Source organism: Phalacrocorax aristotelis, chromosome 2 (assembly GCF_949628215.1).
Source record: "Phalacrocorax aristotelis chromosome 2, bGulAri2.1, whole genome shotgun sequence".
Taxonomy (NCBI): Eukaryota; Metazoa; Chordata; class Aves; order Suliformes; family Phalacrocoracidae; genus Phalacrocorax; species Phalacrocorax aristotelis.
Window position 1 is genome coordinate 91,538,920 of NC_134277.1, and position 26,867 is coordinate 91,565,786.

At 35.9% G+C, this 26,867-nt stretch overlaps 1 protein-coding gene across 1 annotated transcript; it reads right to left on the bottom strand.

Moving 5' to 3' along the window:
* Nucleotides 1–25,559, bottom strand: ZPBP (zona pellucida binding protein). Its single transcript, XM_075085762.1, has 8 exons — nt 25,535–25,559; nt 25,084–25,164; nt 21,939–22,064; nt 13,869–14,012; nt 11,803–12,021; nt 7,849–7,925; nt 6,025–6,202; nt 1–92 (listed from the first exon to the last, which is right to left on the bottom strand). Exons 1-8 carry the CDS (start codon nt 25,557–25,559, stop codon nt 1–3), a joined length of 942 nt encoding a protein of 313 aa, XP_074941863.1.
* Nucleotides 25,560–26,867: the final 1,308 nt, after the last annotated feature.

The window sequence follows — 26,867 nt, forward strand, 5'->3', positions numbered from 1 at the left end:
TTAGCACTTTGTTGCTCCATATATCAAACTGCTGTCACACCGCAGACAGTGAATGCCGTTACTAGGATTGTACGATCCGGGGCTGCATACAACTATGGACAGAAAAGAACAAGGGAAAAATGTGGAATTTAAGTGATATTATTAAAAAAATATTTACATTTGAGATGTTTAGAATGCATCTTTATCTATTTGAAAAAAGATCAGGTTTTTTCCAGCATTTTGCTAGTTGCTGATGAAAAAATTGTATATATTTTATACATCATCTATTTATTACACCATATTTTTCTCTTCATGACTTTTCGCTCCCTCTACTGCAGGGGATATGTCCGTCGATTCAGAAGTAGTGCAAAAATAATACGTCAAACCAGAAATCTGTGTATGAAGCAGAACAAGTGTTCTGCATGAAACATTTTTTTCCTGTTAGATCACATTATGCCATTTGATGAAGTTTGTACAGTCATCTGCAGAATGACTTCATCACAAAAGACTAACTCAGCATTATGCTTTTTGGCACAAAAAAGCAGGATTTGAGGTATTTGGTTACGACTATCCTGAATCGTGCTTCAATTTGGCAATGGTAGCCTTTCTTTAGGACAGATCTTTAATTAACAGCATTAGTATTCAGTATGCAAAGGTAATTAAGACCCTCCTTCCTTTTGCAGAGCTGGCGCTTCCCTGGTTACTGGGTTTTGCCTGGATTAGTAGTGACTTCTTAATCACTGCTGCATAAACCTTCAGCAGGATTTTCAGTATTCGGTTTGGTTTACCTTCGTTTGTTGGGGCTGGCAGGATTCACTTGATCCCCACTGTTATATTAGATTGCCTAGCATATTTTTGCCACTGCTATTAACTGAAGAAGGTTTTAGAGGTCTCATGACATGTAAGAGAGAAGGAGTCCTCTGCAGATGATGTCAAACCTTTGCCTTTTTTGTACATTAGTATAGGCAGACAGGATGGCTTTATGGGAAAGATAAAGCTTTACCAGTATGTGTAACTGAAGGCATTTTCCAGCCTTTTTGTCTAGAAAATCAATCATCTTGTGTACCAGAGGAATAGTTCTACTCTTTTTATTGAGTATCTTTTATTGAAGATTATAGGCACACTTCTAGTAAATCTTTCAGAATTTTCAGTTTACTTAATTGGAGCAAGGTAGACATCTCTTACAATGGGATAAAAAGTTGATTTATATCTCAGAAGCATCGCCTGCTTGCTATCTAGCAGAAAGAATGAAAAAGAGAAATGAGTCTGAAGTAGGGACCTGTAGCTTATTTAGCAGCTGCTGGAAAGTTTCTTTAACCAGTAAATTTAACTTGCTTCAATCTTTTCATGAATGGAAAACTCCTGTTGGTATATCTTCACTTTGAAAGTATAAACATCTTAGCAAAATATTCTATCTTACAGCATATTTTATATACTTGCCACTTCACACCTTACAAACTGAAATGCACACAATATCTTAATTTGTTCTTTTATCCTATAAGCTAACTAGTTTTTTTCACTGTCTTATGATTTTGAGGACTATTTCAATATTCTTTTGAATAATGCATTTCCTTTTGAACTTTTCGAGTTAATATATTTCAGTAATACAAATAATCACCATACTGTGAGAAAGAACTGAAGAAAACCAAATTAGAACTGGCTATTCAGTATCTAGTCTACTAAAAATACCACAGAAACCAAGATCTGCAAAATAATAATACAGGACAAAAAATATTTCATAAAGCTAGTAGTACAGGATATGATATCAAATTGTCTCTCCAGAGGAGGCCTCAGAAACATAGGACATTTTCTACTGTGTTAATCTCACAGCTGCATCTCATTAAAAAAAAACAAACACCAACCTAAACCAAAAAGAATTTATAGAGCAGAAAAATTATATTTAGAAATTTTGATGACATGAAAGTGACTCAATTGCCTATGTTAAGTAAAATTTAATGGTGGATTGTACATCATGTAGCTGTTACCAAAATATTTAATTAACTTACACTGGAATAGTGTGCTTTATTTAACATAAAACAGGGCATTAAAAGTGGAAAAACATTAAAATTAAGATAAAATCATATGAAATATTTTCTAAGATGTTTGTACTCATCAATTCTATTTATTCAAGACTGCTTTACAGAGGTAGAAGACTAAATGGAGTTATTAATCAGCAGTAGCTCCATGTCTTCAAGTCATTGCCTCTACAAAATCACTCAGTAAAGGGTTCTACCTGAGGCTTATCTGGTAGCTGATGAACAAAATGTTGATATGTTTTACCCCCAGTGTTTTCTGCCAAAAAGATTTCTTTAAAGATAGGTACATCACACAGTGACTAATCAGGTTAACATGTTTAAATTACTAATTCAAAAAGATATTTAGACTAGAAATTCAGAGTAGAAGGTGAGACAATAGCTCACTATTTAATGCCATTTTAATATAAAAGCAGAGGGGGAAAAAACAAATGAGGATATAGTAAGATATGAAAGGACAAGCGACTGAAGCATGGGGAAGAAAATGAACACAGGTTCTCATACAGGAAATTTAGATTGGTAGGTGATGCAGTGAAAGGGTTATGCTTAGCGCACAAATTGCGTGATGGCAGTGTGAAGTAAAATGACACATTGTTCACAGAGCACTGCACAACCGCATGGAGGAACCAGAACTACTAGAACACTACATGAAACTAGGTATTCTAAAAATAATAGAGGAAAGAGAACAGTTGTAACTGAATATCCAGCTATTTTGCTAGATGAGAAGTAAAAATAGAATAGGTTTGTTTATGAAACCTGCAGAGGATATGCATATGGTTTTTTTATTTCTCCATGTTCTTGGGCCTACTCTATAACCTTTTTCATTCTTATCAAGACCCAAAGACATGAAACAGTTGTGCTATTCAAAGTTTAATGTACTTAAAAAGTCTGAGTAGTGTCTGTTTCCATGTTCCAAAATAGAACTGGCCCATGAAAGGGTAACACAGGTGATAATCTGAGGTTTACAATGTATCTGCAGTAATAACCTATGACTGGTGCTAACCTATGACTGGTAAGAAATGTATTATAAATTTTTTCAGAAAAGGAGAAAAGAATCCAAGAAGCCTCAGAACAGCTATCAGACTGCTAGACCGTGTAAAGATTTCATGAATGAACGCTGAAACACATGCAGGTAAGCAGAAAGTAATACAATTTGATGTTGTTTTACAATGAAGATAAACATGTAATTAATTTGAAAGCACCTGATATGGCAGCACATACAGATGTAATAAACTACAGAAGACTATGATTAGAATGAAATTTTAAAGAGTACTGAATGATGCTAAAAAGGGAAGTAAGAGTTGGAGAGAAATTGCTAAAGGGATTACTCATGAGCTTGCTCTTAGACAAACTTTACTAAGTATTTCCACTAACGAGATTATCAGAAAAAGTCCCAATGAACTATGCTAACAACGAAACTGGGAGAAGCTGTGAATAAGGACAAGATTGAAATAGGCAGAAAGAAATAAAAGAATGAGAAAGGCCTGTACATTTGTTTGATTAAAGAGGACTGTGAGCACCATCAGTCACAACGAAAAGGGGAAGTGTGGTATGGTTACATCATTTGAGAGAGAGGTTCTTAGGACCAAAAGAAAAACACTGATGATGTAAAAGGCAATGGTAAGAACTCACCTGAAATAACGTGTTAAATTCTAGCCACCCCTGTGCAAGAATACTAAACTGAAAATACGGCATGTGAGATACAGGTTTGCTGAATGCAAACTCTTACAAAAGCAGATAGAAAGTAGTTGACCTGTTCTGATTATAAAATAGGAGACAAAAACAATTCTACTTAAGCTAAAGGGCATTCTCCCTGTCTGGGCAAACAAGTACAAACTTTCCACGAATCAGTTTAGATTGAAAGCTTGATCTTCTAACTACAAAATGAGTGTAGCTAAAGAAACCAAAATTCGAAATAGTTCTAAAATGGACCTTAAAACTGTTTTAGCTGGATTACAGGACCTGGTTCCTGCAAATGCAAGGGAAACTACTGGATAACTGAAGAAGTTGAACTCTGTGGTAGTTGCATGGAAATGTGTTTATCAAAATGTTTCTATGAGCAAGTGCATGTTTTGGAAAAAGAGAACGGTCAGTATTCTAGGATATACAAAAGCTATTTCAAAGATAAAGTTAACAGAATCATTTCCAGATTTACTGAGAGAGAACAAGAAGTAACAGGTATAAACTACATCAAGGGAAATTACATAAATAACTTAGAAAATAGCTTGCCAATGGTGAGGATGTGAAGTACTGAGTTACATTTCTTTGGGAGTCCATATAGTCTTCTGAGGTTTTTAAAATTACACAGGATGCATCTGTCAGGAATAACTGAAGCTTATATCTTGCCTTGAGGTGGAATGATAAGCAGAGGACCCTTTCAGTTTACCTGCCTATGACATGGGAGTTTTGGATTCTGGGAAATTATTTACTTTACCAAGAGGTCAGCTAAGGAAAAGAGTGTATGTCTGAGCATTCTGACAGAATGGCATCCTCAACTATGGGAAGCGGTAATCAGTTAAGTTTCAGGGATGACTCTTTCAGATTCTTGGGTACCTCAGATGTGAAAGCTTGCCGCTGTATCTGCCAAAGAGGCATCTGTTACTTTCCCAGCTGAAGAGGGATCAGCTCCTGGGTTGACACGGGTGTAGGGCTGTGCAGTGTTTCTGTCTAGTGCAGGAGGTAGAGGAGTATGGCAGCTAAATAAACAGTATTACTTTTTACTATTTATGTTAATCAGTCACCAGAGCTAATATTAAAGTTGTATTTTGAAGAAAAAAGGAAGAATACCAGTTAGTTTAGAATGGAGTAAGATATTCTGGGGGAGAGCCCAAAACAAAACTGCAGTCTGTACAGAGCAAATCATCCTAAAGAAGACAGGCTTTTCTGAACTTGATTTTCATGTACCTTTCCTTGAAATCATGTGCAACAATATTCTGTATTACAATAAATGTAATAAATTCGATATTTTTATATATCCCTTCCAGATATTTGTCACTTTTTGCTGGAAGACATGGACCAGAAAATATAAGTCCCTTCTGATGAAGACGACAGATTGGAAAAAAATGGTCACATACTTTGCAATTTTAAAGTTGTCTCTATTTTCTTCCATATTCGTATTACTTCTTTTCAAAGTGCATTCCATTCTGTAAACTGTCGTTCTATATGTAATCCAGTGTTTTCTGTCACCCTGTCTAGGCCTGTAGGGCATCATCTCTGTCAAAAGCTTGACTACAGATTTATTCTCTACGTGTCTTGTCTTCCATAGTTCCCTTGCGACTTCAGGCTCAATATCTGGGAATAGTATGAATAACCTTTTCTTGGGCGAAATGTAATCTGGCAAAGCCACTCTTTAAAACATCAATCCACTCCTTAGCATCTAAGGAGGGCAATATTACTCATTCTAATATGAGGGTTGAAAAAAAAAAATTACCAGAATTCATTCCCTAGACCCTTCCTCATTCTTCCAAATGGATCACAAATATTTACAAATTTAACTTTACTTTGCAAAGCTATACAGAGCTATTATTTTGTATATTATTCTTACTTTACTCAGATCTGGAATGTGGCACTTCAGTTTGTAATTAGATAAAAGCATTGCATTATTGTGCCCCCTTTTATAAATTTAAGATCAAAAATAATTGCCTTGTTTGTCTCACTGTAAAACAGCACTTGAAACATACCTTGTCAGTTTACAGATTTTCTATGCTAATTCCAAAAAACCCCACCGCTATCTAGAGGTCTGAACTTAATCTGCTTGATTTTAATCTAAATCAGTCCATAGAAATTGCAGGTCTGGCTTAAAATCTAAATCAACAAAGTCTTATGAAAGTTCTACCCAAATATTAACCTGATCTAGTACTGGTTACCTTGACAGACTTGACAGGATCATGGCCCAAAAGAGTATGGCATAACAATTTTATAAAGTTAAATAGCTAAGTACTGAGTTCAATCAGAGCAAAAAACATTGTAATGGTATTTAATACTTTGTACGATAAATTAATCTGTCACTTACCACAACATTCCGGACAGTCTGGATGTATTAGAGCATTCATTCCATACCCTGGATAGCAGCGATCAACCCATACCATGTGCAGAGTACCTTCAATGTAGTATATTTCAGGCAATGGTTTAGAACTTTTCCTGCTAACTTGCACTTGTTGCTTAAAAAATTTCTCTATAAGGTGTTTTGCCTGAATTGAAACAAATAATATTTTTTCAGAATCTTTGATGGAAAGAGGTCAGAACACAAGAAAAGACAAAAGAATGTTAGTATGAGTTAGGATTAAGATTTAAAGGATGTACCGCTAATCTTTTGATTATAGCTGAATGGAAACAGGAGGACAATCTGATATTCTTGGATATGTAGGTTTTAATTTAGATAAACCTCGATCAATTAATGCAATGCCTTTGAAAGTGTTCAGGATTATACAAATAGAACTTTAAAAGCTAATCCATGGCAATTCTGCCTACATTAGACATCTGTGGCCCAACATCAATAGACTTGCAGCTTTCCCATATACATAGGTACTGTTATTTAAGTCCACTTATATTTCAGCCATACTTTCCATCTTTATTAGCTATTTCTCTTCAATAGAAAGAAAATACCAAAGGTGTCCTGAAGCCAAGTTAAATAAGAGGATTATTATATCAATCAAATATAATCACAGAAGACTAACTCCATTAGTCAGAAACATTTGCACAAATACAATCCTAGATAGGAAAAACATTCCTTTCAATCAGTGCAGAACCAGCAGCACAGAATCACAGAAATGTTATGATACAAGGGAGCTCTCTTCCATCTCATCTATTCCATACCCCTAGCCAAAGGCAATGTTTATTTTTTAAAATCCTTTATTTTTTCCGGAATTTTGGACCATTTTTTAGGAAGTGTCTTTCACTGGAATATTAAAGGTTTTAAGTCATGCTAGTTAAAAATGTGACTTCTAACTGTTTAAAATATATAAAATATTTAACAAAAAATAGACTGATTAGCAATCTGACAAAGTCCAACAGTAAAAAGTATCAATGCTTCATATCCAGACAGTGCTTCATGTATATACAGGGATTAATTATATATATATATAGCTAAAATAAAAAGAAAAAAAAACACCTTTCATAGGCTTGCAAGGTTCAGTACACACACAAATTGGCAAAACCAAATTTATTCATGCTCTCTTAATTTGATCCTCTTGTCTGCATGAAAAAGATTAACTTTGATCATGAGCTTTCCCCACAGATTCAGGGTTTTTTTCAGTGGACAAGATAGAAGCTGCTTAATCAGTACAATGTTATTTTAGACTCCCTCACACCTCCGCTGGAATCCCAAAGCATGACTTGCATCCCTGCTATTTTTTGGTATTCCTCCTGTACTTCCATTCCCCTTTCTCCTTTCCCCCTTATAACATCTGAATTAACAGTTAACCTGGTAAGCAAGACTGTGGCTTCTGGTTCTTTACTGTAAAAGCCAAATGCCTTCAAGCAGCTAAAATTCTGCCATAATAAAATCACTTTGAAGTGATGTAAAGGCACTGCCACTGCAAAACAGCGTGTTTGGTATTTATAAGATAGCACATGTTCAAAGGTTCCTGATGGTCTTGCCACTTTCTATACTCTTAATATACTGTCTTTAATATAGACTGATAGTGTGATCTGCCTTATCCATAAGGGCAATAGAATATTAGCAATTTTAACTGCTACAAATTGTATATCCACTAAAACTTTTACATTTCTTTATTAATTTAATAAGCAAAGTATGTTTCCTTTTTTATGTTATTGTATTTTACTGTGAGAGTAGCTTATTACATTAGTTGCCTTTTTATTTTTCCATCTATTGTACCTTGTTTAGTCTATGAAATGCATCACAAGCACTTTGCTGACATAGTCTGTTGTGTTCTTCTCTGTCTAAGGGAGCAACTGTAACAAAACACAATCTGTTTATAGAAGAACAAAGTCAATAAAATAATATTTTTTTTATTTACTGTTTTAAGATTCTAGCCAGTTCTGATGCAAGTATTTAGGACTTTTTACCATATTTCAGGTGTCTAACTTGCAATGTTTTAAAGAAATAACAGAGCTTGTCCTCTTACAGATATCACACATCTATGTCTAATTTTCAGTATACTTAAATATTTTATGGGAACTGTCATTTATTTGTAAATTATAATGGCAAGGAAATGTACAGTTCTGGAATTTTCAATTATGAATATCTGAATACTTTCAAAAGAAATAAGCTATTCCATCTTTAATTACCTGCCTGCCAATGTGGTTTTAGGAAGACTCAGGTTTTAAAACAAATCATCCAGTGTCCTGGTTTCAGCTGGGATAGAGACATCCAGGAACCTTAACAGTTCAAGACTATTTCTGCAATGGACTCAAGTTTTCTCTCAAGAACGATCAATCAGAGCAATACCTAGTGCTTTTAAAGATTTTCTCTGCTCCACACCCTGGGTGCTCCCCACCCTGCACAAACACATCAGTTCCTGAGCCTCGCCCACTCAGCCCTTTACGTTCTCGTAGGAATGCCTATGACACATAGAACTGAAGGAAGACTTCAAGTACAGACTGAAGAAAAAGCGTAATTATGTTCTAGTAAGCCATTTGCATGAGTCCACATTCCTTTTCAACTTACTAGTACTAACATGTTATGGTGAAGGCCTGGGAAATGGTTAACTAAGCTGCTGGACTGCTCCTCAGAATTGACATTAGAGTAAGCTAGAATATTAAGAATGACATTATCTGTTAACATATTAATTTAACTCCATATATAATCAGCTTTACCTACCTCTGTCATGAAAGTAATTCTGAATCACCAAATGCTACTTAGAAATCAAAAAAGTACTTTCTAAGACTTCAAGCTACTTAACAATGTGTAGTTTACCACTGGGTCATGTCAAAGTTTACGTCCACCTATACCTCTAACCGGAGAATTTCTCCTCCTAATGCTCAAATATTCTATAAAGCCTGCACGTTAGCTAAATCTCATTTATGTAGTTTCATTAACATTAGAATTACCCTTAACTAACTACACTATCAGTAATGAGAGTCTTCAGATATGTCAGTGCTATGCACAACAAGTACAATTTTCAGAGAAATACAACTGACTAATAGTTTCACTGGTTTTATAAGCAATTACATTTAATTTTCAAGAAAATTAAAAGTGGAAAGTGGAAAATGAAGCGTAATTGGTATACTTTGATCAGAAAGGCATCTTTTTAAATTTAATTTCTTGATACATAGTGACTAATCTAATACAATGTATGAAAAAAGTGGCCTTTAGAGCCAAAACAATTAGAAACAGTAAGTTCAATAAAATATTGCAGATGTTCTTATGTACATTCATCGCAACAATTATAAATAGGATGTCTTCGGGTTTTAGATATCTCTTAATAACTGAAAGTACTTAAGTGAACTGAACATATATTGAAACTGTTCTACAGGTTCCTTCAGACATCACTCAGCATAAAGCAGTTGAGACCTTCTTTTCATATGGTTTGTGTTCAGAAGGAATATTCTGAGAACAAGTCTCAAGAAAAATAAATCTCCTTCGGATTGACATGACACTAAGATTTTTGACTTTGTTTGCAAACAGGGAAGAACTTGGTGATGTGATGGCTGGAGGCTGTCTTGGGCATAGTGATCACAAAATTAAAGGTTTTGATTCTTGGAGAAGTAAGGAGTGGGGCTACCTTAGACTTCTGGAGGGCAGACTTTGGCCGGTTTAGGAGCCTGGTTGACAGAGTCCCTTGGGAGGCATTCTCTTAGAGAAACTGGCTGCTCATGGCTTGGATGGACGTACTCTTCATTAGGTATAAAACTGGCTGGATGACCGAGCCCAGAGAGTTGTGAATGGAGTTAAATCCAGTCAGCGGCCGGTCACAAGTGGTGTTCCCCAAGGCTCAGTGTTAGGATCAGTTCTGTTTAATATCTTTAACAATGGTCTGTACAAGGGGATTGAGTGCACCCTCAGTAAGTTTAAAGATGACACCAAGTTGGGTGGGAGTGTTGATCTACATCACAGTAGGAAGGCTCTACAGAGGGATCTGGACAGGCTGGATTGATGGGATAAGGTCAGCTGTATGAACTTTAACAAGGCCAAGTGCCGGGTCCTGCACTTGGACCACAACAACCCAATGCAATGCTACAGGCTTGGAGAAGAGTGGCTGGAGAGCTGCCCAGCAGAGAAGGACCTGGGGCTGCTGGTTGACAGCCAGCTGAACATGAGCCAGCAGTGTGCCCAGGTGGCCAAGGCGGCCAACAGCATCCTGCCTTGTATCAGGAATAGTGTGGCCAGCAGGAGTAGGGAAGTGATTGTGCCCCTTACTCGGCACTGGTGAGGCCACACCTCGAATGCTGTGTTCAGTTTTGGGCCCCTCACTACAAGAAAGATATTGAGGTGCTGGAGCGCATCCAGATAAGAGCAATGAAGCTGGTGCAGGGTCTGGAGAGTAGGTCTGATGGGGAGCCGCTGAGGGAACTGGGGTTGTTTAGTCTGGAGCAAAGGAGGCTGAGGGGAGACCTTATCATGCTCTACAACTACCTGAAAGGAGGTTGTAGTGAGGTGAGTGTTGGTCTCTTCTCCCAAGTTACATGAGATAGGATGAGAGGAAATGACCTCAAGTTGCTTCAGGGGAGGTTTAGATTGGGTATTAGGAAAAAATTCTTCACTTAAAGAAGAAAAGTTGTCTTCACATAAAGGGTTGTCAAGCACTGGAACAGGCTGCCCAGGGAAGTGGTGGCGTCACCACCCCTGGAGGTATTTAAAAGACGTATACATGTGGTGCTTAGGGACATGGTTTAGTGGTGGACCTGGCAGTGCTAGGTTAATGGTTGGCCTCGATGATCTTAAGGGCCTTTTCCAACCTAAACGATTCTATGATGCTATGATTATATTTTATGACTTCCACAGTTAACACCATTAGTGAAAGCTGGTAATGGAAACATTTTATGAAAAGAAGCTCATGTTAAAATGAAAATGTATTTTCAGTAACTAAACTTTATCAAAGGAGGATAAGTAACTAAGACACTGTGAGGTCTTCACTGATGTATAATCATAAAGTCATTTATGTATAAACATACCCAAATATCAAAATTTTATAATTATTACAATACCTAATCACAGTCAGTAAGAATCCTCAAATGTCCCATCATTTGGTGACATCTTCCCAAGCCACGTAATGATTTGCTTTAAATCAAGCCAACTCAATATTTTTGGTAACTCAGTTTTACCCAGATCTCCTTCAGGCTCCTTGTGTTTTAAAGAAATGGAAAATTATGAAATCTCCCTCTTTTATTGTTGCCACTTAAAGATGGAAAAGCACTGAGGTTCATCTATTTAACTTTAGTTCTTGGAAATTAGACATCCAGTCTTAGTCTGTCATTTGCAAATTGTTTATACAGACCAAGGCATAACCATGGAGTGATTTATACACCTGTTGTAGGTGGCTAGGTGAAGGTAATCTGGGGAGTTACAGAACACGCTATGTCACATTCCTTCCTATGTTAGAGTGCAACAAGAGACACAATAATGTTTTATGATACAAAATTAAAACCATACTAATCTATCCACAGCTAGAAGTTCTAAAGCTCTTCTTAAATAATGTAAAATATGCAGTTTCGAGTTGACTATCTTTTTGATATTGACATGAATTTCACATACTATACTTTGAAGCATTTTTGCAACCAAGAAACTTTATTATTAAACCCTTACAATACTTTCTGCATATAAGCAGCAAATGCATTCCATTAACTACAAAAATGCTAACCACTCTTTAAAAGCAAGGCAAATTTTTACCTGAAAATGTGAAAAAGATTTCATTCTGTAGACCTCCTCTCTGCATTTTTACATGATGGCATTCTGACTTAATTAATGTAACCTCACAAGAAAGTTCAGCAACAAGTTTGCTTAGTGTCTGAAGCAACGTCTTCTGGAAAGAAGTATTGTGAGTACTGTTGCAGGGAGCTGCGTGATACTGGGCTGTGAACTCATAGTAATTTTTAGGATCAGAATAAGCTGCAGGAAAAAATGTGGAAGATGATGAGGAACATATATGAAGTAAAAAGAAGAAAAGTAATTTGTGTATTTGAAAATAAAATTGCCAATTTAAATCCTTAATTTATAAACAAAACCTATTTTGCACCCCCAGAGAATTTTTAATTATAAAATAGTGCTGGGCCAGCTGGAAACACTTAAGAGATTTTTAGAAGTCAACATTCTTATTTATATCCATAGGTAAGTCTTATTCTTTATTATTGTAATTTTTTAAATTCTTAAACCAACAGGGGTTTAGAGTAAAGAGTTCAGTATTATGAAAGCTAAGGTTAAGCATACAAAATACCCTTTAGTATATGACACAATATTCCGTCTCACACATTATGGCCAGTTATAGTAGTATGTTGCATATTTTTAAATCAACTGTCACAAAAGTATTTTAAAGGGTTTAAAAACTGAATCCTCCTCCCCAGAGATCAATAGAAAATGCAACTAATAAGATGAACAGGAATTTCTCTCTGTGAGCAGAAGTAAATGAAAAAGTTTCCAAATAAGTATGAAATTTACTTTTATGGTTGCATCAACTATTTCACCTTCACTGCAAAGCTAAATGCACACCTGGGCATCCTTTACAAATAAGCCAATGTACCATAAAATGCATGTTTCTAGTTATTCCATGACAACCTCTCTATTCACCTAAAGCTGAAGATCAACAGATCACAATGTTAAATAGAAAATGGGAGTAAAAGAATGAAGAACAGGGGTCATGGTGTGGGTATAATCACAGAATGGAGAAGGGGGCAGCAGGGAAGAAAGCAAGAATAGAAAATGAACCAGCTGAAAGAAGCAGCAGAACATCCAAAATATGCTTCCCAGTTAAGACAGCTCATTAGATCTTCTACCTTGCTTTTGCCTCCCCCATTTCCTTTCCCTTGCTGCTGCATATTCCAGATTTTTTTTATATATGTATGAAACTTGAATTTTTTATGCTAACATTCAGATTGGATCCTTACTGAAGGATATAAGTCTGCATTACTGAAAACTGTAACCTTTTCCATCAAAACTGTTTCAAAGAAACTTTTTCCTTTCCAGTTCTGTCGAGAAAGCGACCTGCTAAAAGCCATGGTTATTGTGTATGAAGGCTACTATGCAAAAGTAAAATTAATTTACATCAGAGGTTAATTTAGGTTGTTGTCCTCTACCAGGTTTCTAAATGATCTTTGGTATGCATTTTAAATTCAAGATCAGACACAGTTCCTGCTGAAGGCAATAGGAGCTCTTGCCTACATCTCCACAAGAATAAGGTATCCTTTAAAGAAGAAAAGGAGAGCTAATAATGGATGAATGACATTGCCTTTACAATCTTTCACTTTATCAGACTTTTTACCTGCTGACAGAAGGAAATGTAATCAGAACAAGAAAGAATAAGCTACAAATATTATATCGTTAAACGATACGTACTTAAAAAGCACAATCAACTAATAATTAAGGCATTAACGTGTGAAAGAAATATGGCTGTGCTAAAATTAATCTCATTAAGAATAATTCCATTTAAAATTATCCTGTTTTAATGCTATTAAGGATTGCTGCCTATTCAATTTGTTACATTTCAGTATGTTTTATATTTCTTTTTTAAAATGAACTGCATTCCTAAGTTTCTCAGACATCCGCTGAGCTTCATTTAAGGCTTTGTAAATGAACTGCCTTGTAGTAACTAATATTAAAAACCATCTCCCAGAGAAACAGAATGTCTTCATCTCTGCAAATTAAATTCTAAATAAGCCTACTTCTTTAAAATTAGCAACACACATTTTAAAAAATAAAGAGTTTTCAAGGCAACAACACACTTACCTGGAGTGATAACTTACCATAAATAAGGTATTTTATTACAAGTTTTTTATCAGGTTGCATTGCTGTTAGTTTATAAACAATGGAACAAGTGTAAACTCCGCTCAGGTTGAAGTGTCTCAATATTAAAGTTCCTGTTGGTGATATTTGAACACTGCTATTTTCTAGTAAACACAAAAAATGAAATAAATTTTGTTGTCATCATGAGAAAAATGCAGAAAGTAAGGGTCCAAACCGTTATTTACTGTTCAGCTGTGCACAAAATAATAATATTATGGATTCAGCTGTAGGCACGGGACTCAGAAACTGAAGCTGATGAAGTATCACTCAGTTGGACATCACACAAATATGCCTTATTGCTGCTGTGTTTTTAAGTATTGGTTGACAAAACAGTCCTAGAAACCTGTTTTTATTTCATCTCAGACACCTATTGTTCTCTCCAGTAACCACTTCCAAGAGAAAAAAACTCCCAGAAAAAGAGGACAAAGTGGGTACATAATCTCTTTTTATACCTCTATATAGTCAAACTGGCTACTAACCTTTCAGTCCTCAGGAATCAGCCCATGAATCAGCTGCTGAAGGTGTTCAACATGCAGTAAACATTAAATTAGGCAAGACAAGAAGTTCACGTTAAGCATGTATTGTATAACAGACCTTCCAAAAAAACTTCTATGTATATGCCAAAATGAGAATCATTTATGTTTAACATTATTGTAAAATAATCCTTCTGTATTGAAAGATATGCATTGTTACAGTGGCCAAAGTCTTAACACAACTGCTTAGTTCAAGGCAGAGAAGAAGTAGGATCCTACTTCAGAGGACAAATCCTGAGCATGGTGCTTTAACTAGGTTTTTGAAGAGAAAGGAAAGCACTGCTTAAGGTCTGATTTGGGCACTGATAACGAGCCATAAAGCTGTCCCATGTAGCCTGCATGTGGGTTACATGATGACAGTTGATGAGTCCTTTCCTGACTTGAGAATTCCTCAGGCAGTAACAATATAGATATGGGTTTCTCAAATAGTAATATGCAGCCCATCTTGCTGGCAGCTGACAAAGAAAACCTCCGGAACCACTAGATTAAAGTCGATTATAATAGACTTCAAGGTAAAATACTCACTTTGATAAAACATTTTTAGAATGGATTTTTGTTTCCATTTTCAGATGCTAAAAAAAAAGTGGGTTTAACATCCTAAATAGTTTAGACCTTCTAAATAGACAATGGAAGCTTAGACAATTAGTGTTGTGGGAAAGCATCATATTTTGAAAAAATCAATGCCAAGGATATGAGATCTATACTACAGACATCTTAGGGCTTTTACTTCAGACCAGTCCTAATCTGGTTTTACAGATTGAGCACACACAATTTCTCGAAGCAAACCTTTCCAATTAGCTTCACCTAAAAAGAAACCAGTTTGTGCACTCAAAGACCAGACCATAATTCAAACAAAATGAGGTAAATGGGTACAGTCAAGCAATTAACTTCAAAGCCACACTCCTATTCAAACGAACATATTACTGTAGATGTATGCTGATTTTCCTGGTATGTGATTTTAAGAAAAATATTGGGGAAAAAAATAGTCTGATTGAAGTGCATCTTTTTACATACTTGGCAGGAGGGTGTAGGACAACTTTGTTCCTCAGGAAACCATTTTATCTTTTAATTAATTTTGTCATATATACCACTGTGTTTTAAAAAGAATCAAGTGCTGGAAAAAACAGTACTATTGAAAAGACTGTAAGTATAAAATCTTTGACAAGAATGGTTTGGGATTCTGTATCAACCTAAGCGCTCACATTAATGGCACACTGTCTTTCATGTTTTGGATGATGAAGAGGTTTTTAATCTGATGATGAGCTACTCAGGATCCTAAGTCTATAAACTGGGATGTCATTTGCTACTGTATGCTGGAATAGCTGACAGATTAATATTTTCAGAAAAACAGCATACATTTAAGACCATAGTCCTGATCTTTAGCGTATGCAACTGCCCTATGTGGGCCAAAAGCAGCAACATGGTTAGTTGACTGGAAGGGTGGAGCACCTTTAAGATACAACACAGACAGCTTTGCTATACTTATAAAATGCATTACTGAATTGCAAAGATGTCAAGAAGACTGCAAAAGACAAAGCTTGGAAATCCAGTGAAGAGGTCTGGTCACAAATATTTTTTGCAAGTACATCAGCAGAAATGGAGAAGTAAAGTATTCTTCTGATGGATTGAGTCACTAAGTTTATTATAGAATTTTATGCTACCTTGAACAATGAATGCTTCGTATACCAAAAAACATCAGAATGTTTACATAGTAACCATTAATTATTTTAATGGTATGTCTACATGTAAAGAATCTCCTTCTGGATCATGAAATCAACAGCATGTCATGTTGTTGGGGGTGTTTTCCCCCTAGTGTTATAAAAGAAACCACACTTTAAAATCCTTGCTCCATGGGATTATCTGGATGAACACTGCCTGCTCAGATGAATTTGGGTTCACAAAACAGACCGTTCACTTTAAAATGAAATTTTTAAAGTGATTAAGCTATCCACCCTTTTCTTAAATCTAATATTTTTTCCATGTTATTCCTTTACAGCAGGTTCAGTAAGACAGGTGAGCGGGATTTCACATCATGGTTGTGATGGGAATTACATTATATGATTTAATATGCCTCTGTGATACAGGAGGCATTTCACATGCATGATGGACAAAAAGCAATGTGAACAAGTTCAGAGGTTCCCTGGAGTCAGCAAAAACTGTCGTGATTTAAAACAGAACAGAAGTTCTTTTTTAATTCATGCTAAGGGAGGAAGCTAGGCCGTTTTCCAGGATCCACAGGAATTAGAAGGATGCAAAACAGAGCTACTCCTGTGAGAATTATGTTACAGAGGTAAAATCCCTTAAATTTCCCTATCCTTGCGTAATTATATTTAAAACTGAGTGTTCCTATGTTTTAGTTTCTCTACTTACTAAACTTAAAACCAACAGATTGACTCACCATCCTCCCACCCCTTATTCCTCCCACTTACCCAGACCAGTTTTACAGTAGAGCAACTTCTGCATTTTGAAATTATACATTTAAAAAAAAGTAAATTACAGCAGAATCAGGCCAATGGACTTTTCAGAAACAGATTTTTCAGACATTTAGAAACAACAGTCAATCAGATCATAAATTCTAATCTTCAGATTAAACCACTGAACATGTTCAAATTTAAATATGCAGTATCTAAAGATGTCCAGTTAGGTAAATGCAGCGATACATGTATGGAAACAAAAACTAACATGGTATATAATAAACTTGAGTTCACCTGAAAAGTTCCTTAGGAATGAAACATACTCTGTTTTGTATGTCCAGACAGGACTGTGACAGTCTCTCAGGAAATATGTATTCAGTCATGCATCAGTTATAAGGATAGCATAAGTATACAGATATATACCCATCTACTAAAAGCAGTTTCATATTTCTTCTGATTCTCTTTCCTTCCCTCTCCACAGAAGAACTGTTTGATATACCAATATCAGGTTTCAAAATATCTGGGGTTTAGCTTGTAGTTGAGAAGCTCAGTGCAGTATTTAGTGTAAGTTGCTTTGTTTTACAAAACTGTAGTACACACTTTTTTCAGTCCCATGAAAGGATAGTCACAATCTTCCAACACAAATATTCCTTCTATGCTTATATTAGTGGCAATGTGTATGAAAAGCAGTAGATTTCCTGCATATCCAAATTCCTAGGTTCATCTTCACCAAACTAGAACAGGCCTATTCCAAGGTCTGCATTAGGAAATAAAGATCAAAATGCTTTCTCTTTTTTGTTCTGTTTAGCTGTTCAGAACACCATCAAAAATGCTGTTTTATGCAGTAAAACTTTAAGATCCAGAATGTAAGAATAAATTATTTTAAAGTTTTTCCCTCCACTTAAAAGGGTATTTTGAAAAACTCTTATTCTCAATCAGCCCAACAGCTGTTCAAAAACTTCAGAGTACAATTTCCAGATCTTAGTACAAAAGAGTCACTGTGCTAAGTGAAGAAAAATTACTTGCTAATTTTAAATTTGTAATGATTTGAAATTACATTTTGTGCAGTATTTAATTTTTCATTACTTTTTCAGCTGCACATAAGTGGACTGGAACTATCTGTGAACAAAGCTGCTTGTTCAAAAAACAGAACTCTTTTAATGGCTACAGAAAAAAGTGTTTACTGCCCTTTGTGAGCTTTTACTGTAGTCATGATGTTTGATATATATAGCTAGATAGACTTTTGGGGCACAAAACACCTTCTTAGGGTATGTGTTAAGGGCTGGTGTGCCTGAAAGAGCATCAGATTTTTCTAACTATGACAGATACTACAACGAAAGATAGGCTCTCTTCCTACAGATTTGATGCTTAAATAATTGCATTTCTTTTGAAGTGTTCCAAGAGGCAGTACTTTGTTAGTCTTTCCTAAATTCACAATTCTACACTTCCACTGAAAGGATTCTTTTCTTTCCTACAACCACACTGAAAAAGTATGAAATAGTGTATCAAGCAAAGTTTATGAATCCTAATTTCCTACCGTTGTGGAGATTTGCTATGATAGATCTTAGAAGACTAACCAGGCACACTCAAATCCAGATTATTTTTACCACTCAGAAAGGTTTACACCTGTTCTAAAATGAGGCTGAATGATCAAATTCTTTTACACAGCAAACATTTCATGAGCTAGAAACTTTAAATAGCTTTTTGTCTGTTTATACTTACTTTTCTCTGAGTCAAAAAAAATATGATTGTGACAACAGGCCTAGGAGACTAAAAAGTATAAAAAGTATAATTGTGGTGGCTGAGGCTGAAGTCCTCTCATTACTGCTTTTTTCAAAGTAATTTTTCTAAAACCTCTTTCATCCCTATAGAAAGTTGTCAGAAGAATACAAGCTTTCTTCTCTTACTGCATGTTTTTTGCCCACCTACTGCTGATTGTACACTTCAGGTGTACCCTGAAGTTGCCACAGAGCCAAGAACCTCTGCCACTGTAGCTTTTTTGCTAGTGAACCAAGCTTGACATAGCAACTGGTGATACTACTGAAGCAATCTGCCCAAAGAGTTTTAAACCTGTCAGCTGGAAGAAGTCTGAGGTCTCCATGATTTTCTGTTCTATGCTGTTGAAACTGCAGTTTGAGTAAACAGAACACAAAGGAGTGAAATGGGCAATTTTTGTTAATTGTGAATCAGAAGGTTGTCTTCTGTCTGATCAGATTAAGGTCAGTACTTAAACACATTACAATATACCTGATACTGTGTCAGTCATGCACCACAGACTGGGCATCAAAATATATCAGTTACAATGCAGGACACACAGCTAACCAGAATATAGGCATCCCAAGGGAGATTAACATTTTCATTTAAAATTACATAGCCCACAGGCTTAAGGAGAAGCAAAACCACCTATACCACTCTGAGGGAAAGAATGCTGAAAATTCTTTCTGGGGGCTAAGTCTGTTATGAGATTCAGAGCAAAAGCACGGTGCAGTGTTAGATGTCATATAAATGTGAAATGCTCTGCTATGAAGGTTGGCACATAGAGGATTAAGAATGAAGAATCACAATGGTGTGAATGGTATTTCAGATTGTGTAGCAGGAAAAGTTACTTGAAAATGTAAGACCAAGGACAGAGTTCTGCTAGACAACAGTGTAGACTAAGAGGAAAGCGAATAGGGTTTGGAAACACTGCCATTGTAAAAGGATGAATGGTTCATAAACTAAATTGTAACCTAAAGTAAGAGATTAAACAGGTTCATAAATTCATCACAATGCTTATTGTCCTTTTTAAAAATGAAATTACATGAAAGGGTAAATGAGACGTACATGGAAGGAAACAAGAAACAGAACTCAAGTTCCCTGCTCAGACTTGCAAAGATATTGCTGATGAGCCAGTCATGGTCTCTAAGCAATCCTAGTTATGTTAGAAAAATAACGTATGTACAAGTAGCCCAGCATACTCCATGCAGAAACAATGACTTGGGGTTTTCATGCCATACTAGCAAATTAGGACACTGATTTCTTTAGAGGCACTTTCTGAAAAAGAATGTTTACATCTCCGTGAGCAGATTAACCAGAAGCTGAAACTGGGAAGGGATGTCAAAGGCCAACAGAAACACATGCAATTGAGGAAGAACAATAAAAATCTTGGCCCCAGGCTGAACAGGGCTGAATGACCTAGTGACAAATGACATGGAAAATCCTGAGGTATGCAATGCCACCTTTGTTTCACTCATTCCTAGCAAGAGCTGCTTTCCAGTCCTGCCCCAGGCTCTACCAAGTTTAGGGGAGATGCTACAGGGAGAGACAACTGTGGTGTTAGGGACTTACTTAAGTGAGCTGGACATACGCAAGTTTATAGACCAGAATGAGATACATGTGAGGATGCTGAGGGAGCTGATTAATTAATGACTGTTATCTATTTTGAAGGCAACGAGGTCCCCAATGACCAGAAAGACAAAAAAAAATTACATCCATTGTAAAAATTGGCAAGGAAGAAGACCCAGGGAATCATGGATCAGCCATCCTCGCCTTAGGCCCTGCAAAGATGACAGAACTGCTGGAAGTCATTTTCAGATGCATGAACACCAAGACAGTGATTGAGAGCAGGCAGCATCAATTTGCCATAGGCAAATCATGGCTGACCAGCCTAAGTGTCTTCTGGAATTAAATTACTGCCTCTGAGGATGAGGGCAAAGTGGAAGATGTCATCTACACTGAAAGCCTTTAGCAAGGATTTCAGTATGGTCCTCCATCACATACTTGTAGGCCAAATATGGACATACGGACTAAATGAGTAGAATACAAGATGAATGAGAAACTGTCTGCTTGGTCACCTTGAAGACTGGACTACCTAGCAGCCAGTTATGAAGAGCTTCCCTCAGGGCTGATAAAAGCACCAGAACTGCTTAACATCTTTACAATCTTTACCACAGGACTGACTGAATGAATTCTTGTCCAGTATGACAAAGTAAGACATCAAATTGGCAGGAGGGCTGATACACCCCAGGACTTGGCTGCCATTCAGTGGGACCTTGGACGACTAGAGAGACAGTCTGCCAGAAACCTCATGAAGTTCAGCAGTGATAAATGCAAAGTGCTACACCTGAGACAGAGTAAGAGCAGCAACATATGCAGATGGGGACCAGATGATTTTGGAGCAGCCCTGCAAAAAAATACCTGGGAATCCTGGTGGATTTTAAACTGAACATGAAACAGAAACACACTGTAGCAGTGAAGGCTAACAGCATACTGGGCTGCATTAGCAACAGTATATCCAGCATATCCCTACTTGGCACTCATCTGGGCACTCTGGAACACAGTGACCAGTTTTGACGCCTCAGTACAAAGCAGATACTAACAAACTGGAGCAAGCCAACAAGAAGGCTTTTGAGATGATTAGAGAGTTGGAGCATAGGACAAGAGGCAGAGGAAACTGGCATTTTTACCCTAGACAAGTCCAAAGAGGGAACTGCAATCTTTCATTACCTAAGAGAAGAATAACCCATACTCTTTAAGAGGAGCCGCACAAAAGGACAAGCAGCAACGATAACAAGTTGCAATAAGGGAAATGATGATTGAAAACAAGAAAAAAAAGAGGAACAGGTTGCACAGAAAATACAGAAAATCTCCAAGGACAGAGATTCCCCAAACTCAAGTGGTTCAAGGCCCTGAGCAACTTCATATCTGAAGGTAGTTTGTCATTGAGCAGGCAGCTGGGCTAGATCATACCACCCATCATCCTATTGTTCTATCCTTGCAGAACATTCCCAGGTGTCTCTCAGTGCAGCAAAGAATGTCATCCTCAGCCTCTGTTGTATCCAACATGCCCTGCTCTATCTAGTACTCTTCAGAGATGGCACCATTCTTTAGAGATCTGAAAATGTGTTTTACTTTGGTTATCTCACCCCTTTCTTTCTGAAAAATTAAAGTTAATTTATACGATACACATACAAACACTTATAAAATATCTTCAGTTATTTCTGCATTTACATTCCCACCTTTATAAACCTCATCCTGCTTGGGAGGGGGGAGCAGGGGGAAGGGGAGAGGGTGTGGGAGGACATGCAAGAAAATAAATCCTTACCTGAAGAAAGACCACCACCTGGTCCATTCCACTGGAATATTGGATCAATCAGTTCTAAGTTCCGCAGATGATTTGTAAGACACAAAATACGTGGGCTGTTGTGATTCAACTTGATATAAACTTTAACTGAAAAAAAATTATCATTAGCATGAAGTATTTATCAGTGATATGCTAACAGTGAGCTATATAAATTTCAAGACAGTGGTTCAACAATGATCTTGAGTGGAGTTCTAATTTTGGGACTGGTTCTGTTATCAGTGTAATCAAAATGAAATGCACAATACAGAGCAGGTTTGTTTTCTCTGGGAGGGAAAAAAAAACAAACAAAAAAACCTTTCTCCTTTTGGGCTTATCTGGCTGTGTAAACAATAAGCACAGTGCACTGTAACACCCTCCTGAATGGAGTATGTCACTTAGTAGGTTCTGTCTCCAACACACACATGGAGAGATTAAAGTTGCAGGATACTCAGAATTGAAAGCTTGCTATTTCCATTCTATTAGCAATTGGCTTTTACCAGTGCATGATGTATTTGCTTAAAAGGGTTTAGTGTTGTAGCTCAGTAAAAGGGTTTAGTGTTGTAGCTCAGTAAATGGTGAGCTGCCTGTTGTTTAATTCCAACACCATGAGACAGGAAGCAAACTGAGTAAGGTAAAGATTTAGTTAGTCTTTTCCCACAGTAAAGCAGGTGTGCATGTCCTGTATGCGAATTGTAGCATACCGGAGCTTCTAGATCTTCAGTTGTTTCTAAAAACAATGTTTGGCGTAGTCATTATCACTTCCATAATATGCAGAATTTCAGTGTGTACAATTAGTTCATACTGAAATTCTGCAAAACATTTGTCCTCTTCAGAAGCATGGGATGCTAGATATTTATGCTCTAATGAGGTCTAAACTTGAATACACCATGCTCTGTATCAGGCTACCCTAATGCCACTGAAAAGCTACAATTAGTGTAAAACATTACAGCTACTGCATTTGTGATTGGGAGAATCTGACTAATAATTAAAACTGAATCAAATAAGAAAATTATCATAATGTTATCTTATGACTGACTGTTTCAGATTCCCAGCAACTGGAAAACAGTTAAGTATTTGTTGCAGGAAGGGATTAATACTCAGAATAACAGTTTTTGCTCTTCCGTTGTGGTATCTGGCAGTAATGTCACCACAGTTTTCTCTCCCCTCCAAGTATGATTGTTCGCTTTCATTAAAAAATGAAAAGACACATTCACATTACAGTATTAAGTTGTTTAAACAGAATAAAGACTTAGATATAACATTTAATACATAAGAATAACTTCAGAATTTTGGTAGTCTTAAGACCAGGAGGTATGTCCATCCCAGCTAATAATCAGTTTTTTACAGTAGCTTATATTGCAGAAAATAGCATAGTGTATATTTTCAATTGTACAATAGTATATCATGGAAATAAATGTCATTTAGAGGTGGTGTTCAGTTTTCAACTCCGAAGCATGAAAATTAATATGAATTCTACATGTTAACACAACTGCCAATATGATTAGTCTTTTTCCATTGCAAATCCTTAATACTTTTTCTCAAAATTTACTAACAGACTGGCTTTAGTAATAGCCTATTGCGGCAAATATTGTATACAGTGCATATCTCTCCCACTCACATTTTATTATTTATTTCCTCAGGGTTGCTTTGTTCTGTCTTGTAGCAATGTTAAAAAAAATTAAATATCCATAAGAAGTAAAAAAATTATGGTGTCATTATTATCATAACCTGCCAAGATGGCAAATTCTGTCCCACCACTGTAAATTTCCATGACAGTTTTGTAAATATGTGCTATAGGAAAATAATATAAGAAGGGTATCGGATAGAAAATAATGGCTGAAAAAAAGATCTACCAGGTTTAACCTTATTATTCTTCTTTCAAAATAAAGTTCTACCCTTTTAATTAAAGGTCCTTGCTATTTTTCTTATTTGTTCACATTCTCTCTGTTATAAAAATGTTTACCTTAGATAGCAATCCAAAAAAAGAATATTTATTTCAAGTATTTTCAAAGTGCAGGATTTTAATAGCATAGCATTGCATTTAACCACATTTTGGTGAAAAAAACCCTCAAAACAGAGATGCTACACAGCATCTCAAAGAACAATGGAGCCAAATGTAGCACACTCACAATGGTTTGTCACAGAGAAGGTGGAAACATTCTTTATTAATACTGAATTGTTTAGAAACAGAGTTGGGACAAAACTTTTTAATCTTGCCTTGTAACATTCAAATTGCTCTGGTACCTTTAGACCACTCAGAGCCATTATTTAACATTAAAGTTAAACAATATTATAAGTTAAACTACTAAGAGAAAACTTTAAAAACAAATTATTTCCCTGAATTGTTTCATCTTTGGACAAAAACTGATATGTCTAAGAATTTGTACCAAAAAAAAAAGGGTCAAGAAATGTTGTCTTTTAGCATTCCCCCAATGAACAGAAGTATCACTTTTAGCTATGCTATTGATAAAGCTGTAACTGGAAAACACACATGGAAAAAACTATGGGGAAGAGTATTACTGAAACCAAGTTGGCAATGTGTATTTAGAGAAAAAGCAACATGAGTAAATACATGGCAATGAAGAACAGCCTGGTCTTAAATTTAATTTTCAGGTTCTCCAATAACTGTTTTGTTTAATGAGTAGAGAAAGTGATAATATTATATTCTGAAGTTAGATGGATTTAAATTAGAGAGCAATTGATTCTTTTCTTAATTTTTGTTGTAGGATATAATATAATTTTCAAGTCTCAGGTTCTGTGTGCATAAAAAGTAAGATGAGGTTGCAAAACATACAGTGCAAGAAAGTAGCCTTTTGGAGCAAGAGTCCTCCAGCCAAGTGGAAGAGTACACAACATTGTTACTTTTATAACAATTACAGGAAATCATCATCTTAGTTTCATAAAAATTATGAGTAAGAATAAAAAAAACCTACGAAAAATAAATTCCAATGACAGAAATATATGCTGTGGGATAGCCTACATAAGTCAGTACAGAATTGTAATTCATTAAACCACTTAAAACCATGTAAAACAATTCAATAACAATGGATATGATAAAGAAGGACCTTTTCTTGGTAAAAACAATATTTTCACCAAAATTTATTATATTATGTTTAAAGAAAAATACCTGGAAATATGCCAGCTCCCACTATTTTTAAACTGTTGTGTCTTGGCCCTGTAATTCTCAAAAATCTCTTTGAGGGCCAAACTGTTAAAAGATAAAACAATTACATTTATACAACTATTAATTTATTTGAAAAAGCAAGCAGCTTATTTTAATATGCACCCTTTAATCTACACCCTTTAATAGACTTGTTTGTCAATGGATATTAAGTTAATACTTGCCTAATGCCTTACACAACGCATGATTCATTAAGGCAACAAAAAAAATGACAAAGGCCTGACATAGAAAAAAGCATCCTTATTCTAAACAGTACTTAAATTTAGATTTAGTTTTAAATATACTAATGTTTTACAAAAGAACTGTCACATTTTAAATTAAGACAGTCCAAAATGGGGACAATGGGGACAGGCACTGTCCAAAATGAGGGTAAAATGTAGCTGCATTGTTACAATACCCTCAGTCAGGATGTCAATCAACATGTATACTGACTATTAATGAAGTAATGAGCCTCGGTTCTGTCATGACTGTGATTTTTCTTAATTCGCCCATGAAAAGAAATACGAGGGGTTTTTTTGGCTATTTTGATTTACATTTCTTCTATTTTAAATACAAATTAAAAACATGTTCATGAAGTTTGCAAAGCTTTGCAAGCCATAAAAGGCTTCTGAAAGAGAACTGAAGTATCTTTCAGGTGGGCATTCTAGTACAAGTCAGATCTGAGTTTCTTTTACAAGAGTTTCCAGACATGCAGACTGAAGCCAGCAGAAACATAAGGGCTATTAGACCTCTCAGCATTTTGTGTTCTCTGTCTCCACCTCCTGCTTGGAAAGAACGTGGGCTACTGGGAGTTAAGGTATGCTTGTGATTTCCAGTTCTTTCGGGGAATCTGGGAAAGTAAATAACAAAGGAATAGAAAGCCTTGAATACAAAAGACAGCAAGAAAATACTGAACATATCATCACTAGCAATTACGTTATGAAGACGGGCTGAATAATTATGTGGCACCAGATCAGTGCTTGTTGCTAAATTAGGTTCTATAGTCAAAAATGAAAAGCAACAATAAATACTATGGTAAACTGATTATAGATTAAGGCATTTGTTGGGGGCAGTGAGAGTGAGGTGCGTCCCAGCTTTGTTTTGATTTACCTTGATTTAAGCAATAATGGGAAATTATCGGTACACCCCCTCTATTATACAAATTGTAATTGCCCTTCTCTACAGTGTTATCATGGAAAACAGAAGCAAGGCAGATTCTTCAGCTATCAGGACACGATATCAAGGTAAGTTAAAAGAACTGCCTGTACTTGTCATTTCAGAATGTAAGCACAGTACACCATTAAAAATACTTAGAAAGTAGGAAGAAATAAAACCTTGCTTAAAAAAAACTATGAGAGAAGATAATGATGAGTAGTCTCATATACAATGGATTTCTGTGATTAACAGTTTAATTTACTTTGCAGTATTTCTTAACTGTGTACCACTTCCACAACTTTCTTTGATGAGCAAAATTTTTCAAATAAGTTTCTTAGAATTCTGCTGCACTGACAGAAACAAAACTAATTTTTCACTAAAATACAGCTCCCAGAAGAACATGATCCCATTCTCCACTGACAAAAATCAGCGTATGATTTGCTTTTAATAAAAGCATGCTAATTTATATCAAATTATAAATCCTACCTGAAAAACAGCCCGTTACTAAATAATGATCCATAATTCCACATGATCCATAAATACTTTATGAACTGTCAAGTTGATTTATGTATCATAATTGGAAGGGGAAAACATAA

What these genes read in the sequence shown, in the direction of transcription:
- ZPBP (XM_075085762.1), bottom strand. Translation starts at nt 25,559, where the DNA reads ATGTTGATTGACATCCTGACTGAGG. An exon ending in AATAAAATACCTTATTTATG is followed by an intron (nt 12,022 to 13,868) that starts GTAAGTTATCAC and finishes TTTTTCCTGCAG; the next exon opens with CTTATTCTGATCCTAAAAAT. An exon ending in AATCTTTTTCACATTTTCAG is followed by an intron (nt 7,926 to 11,802) that starts GTAAAAATTTGC and finishes GTTTTGTTACAG; the next exon opens with TTGCTCCCTTAGACAGAGAA.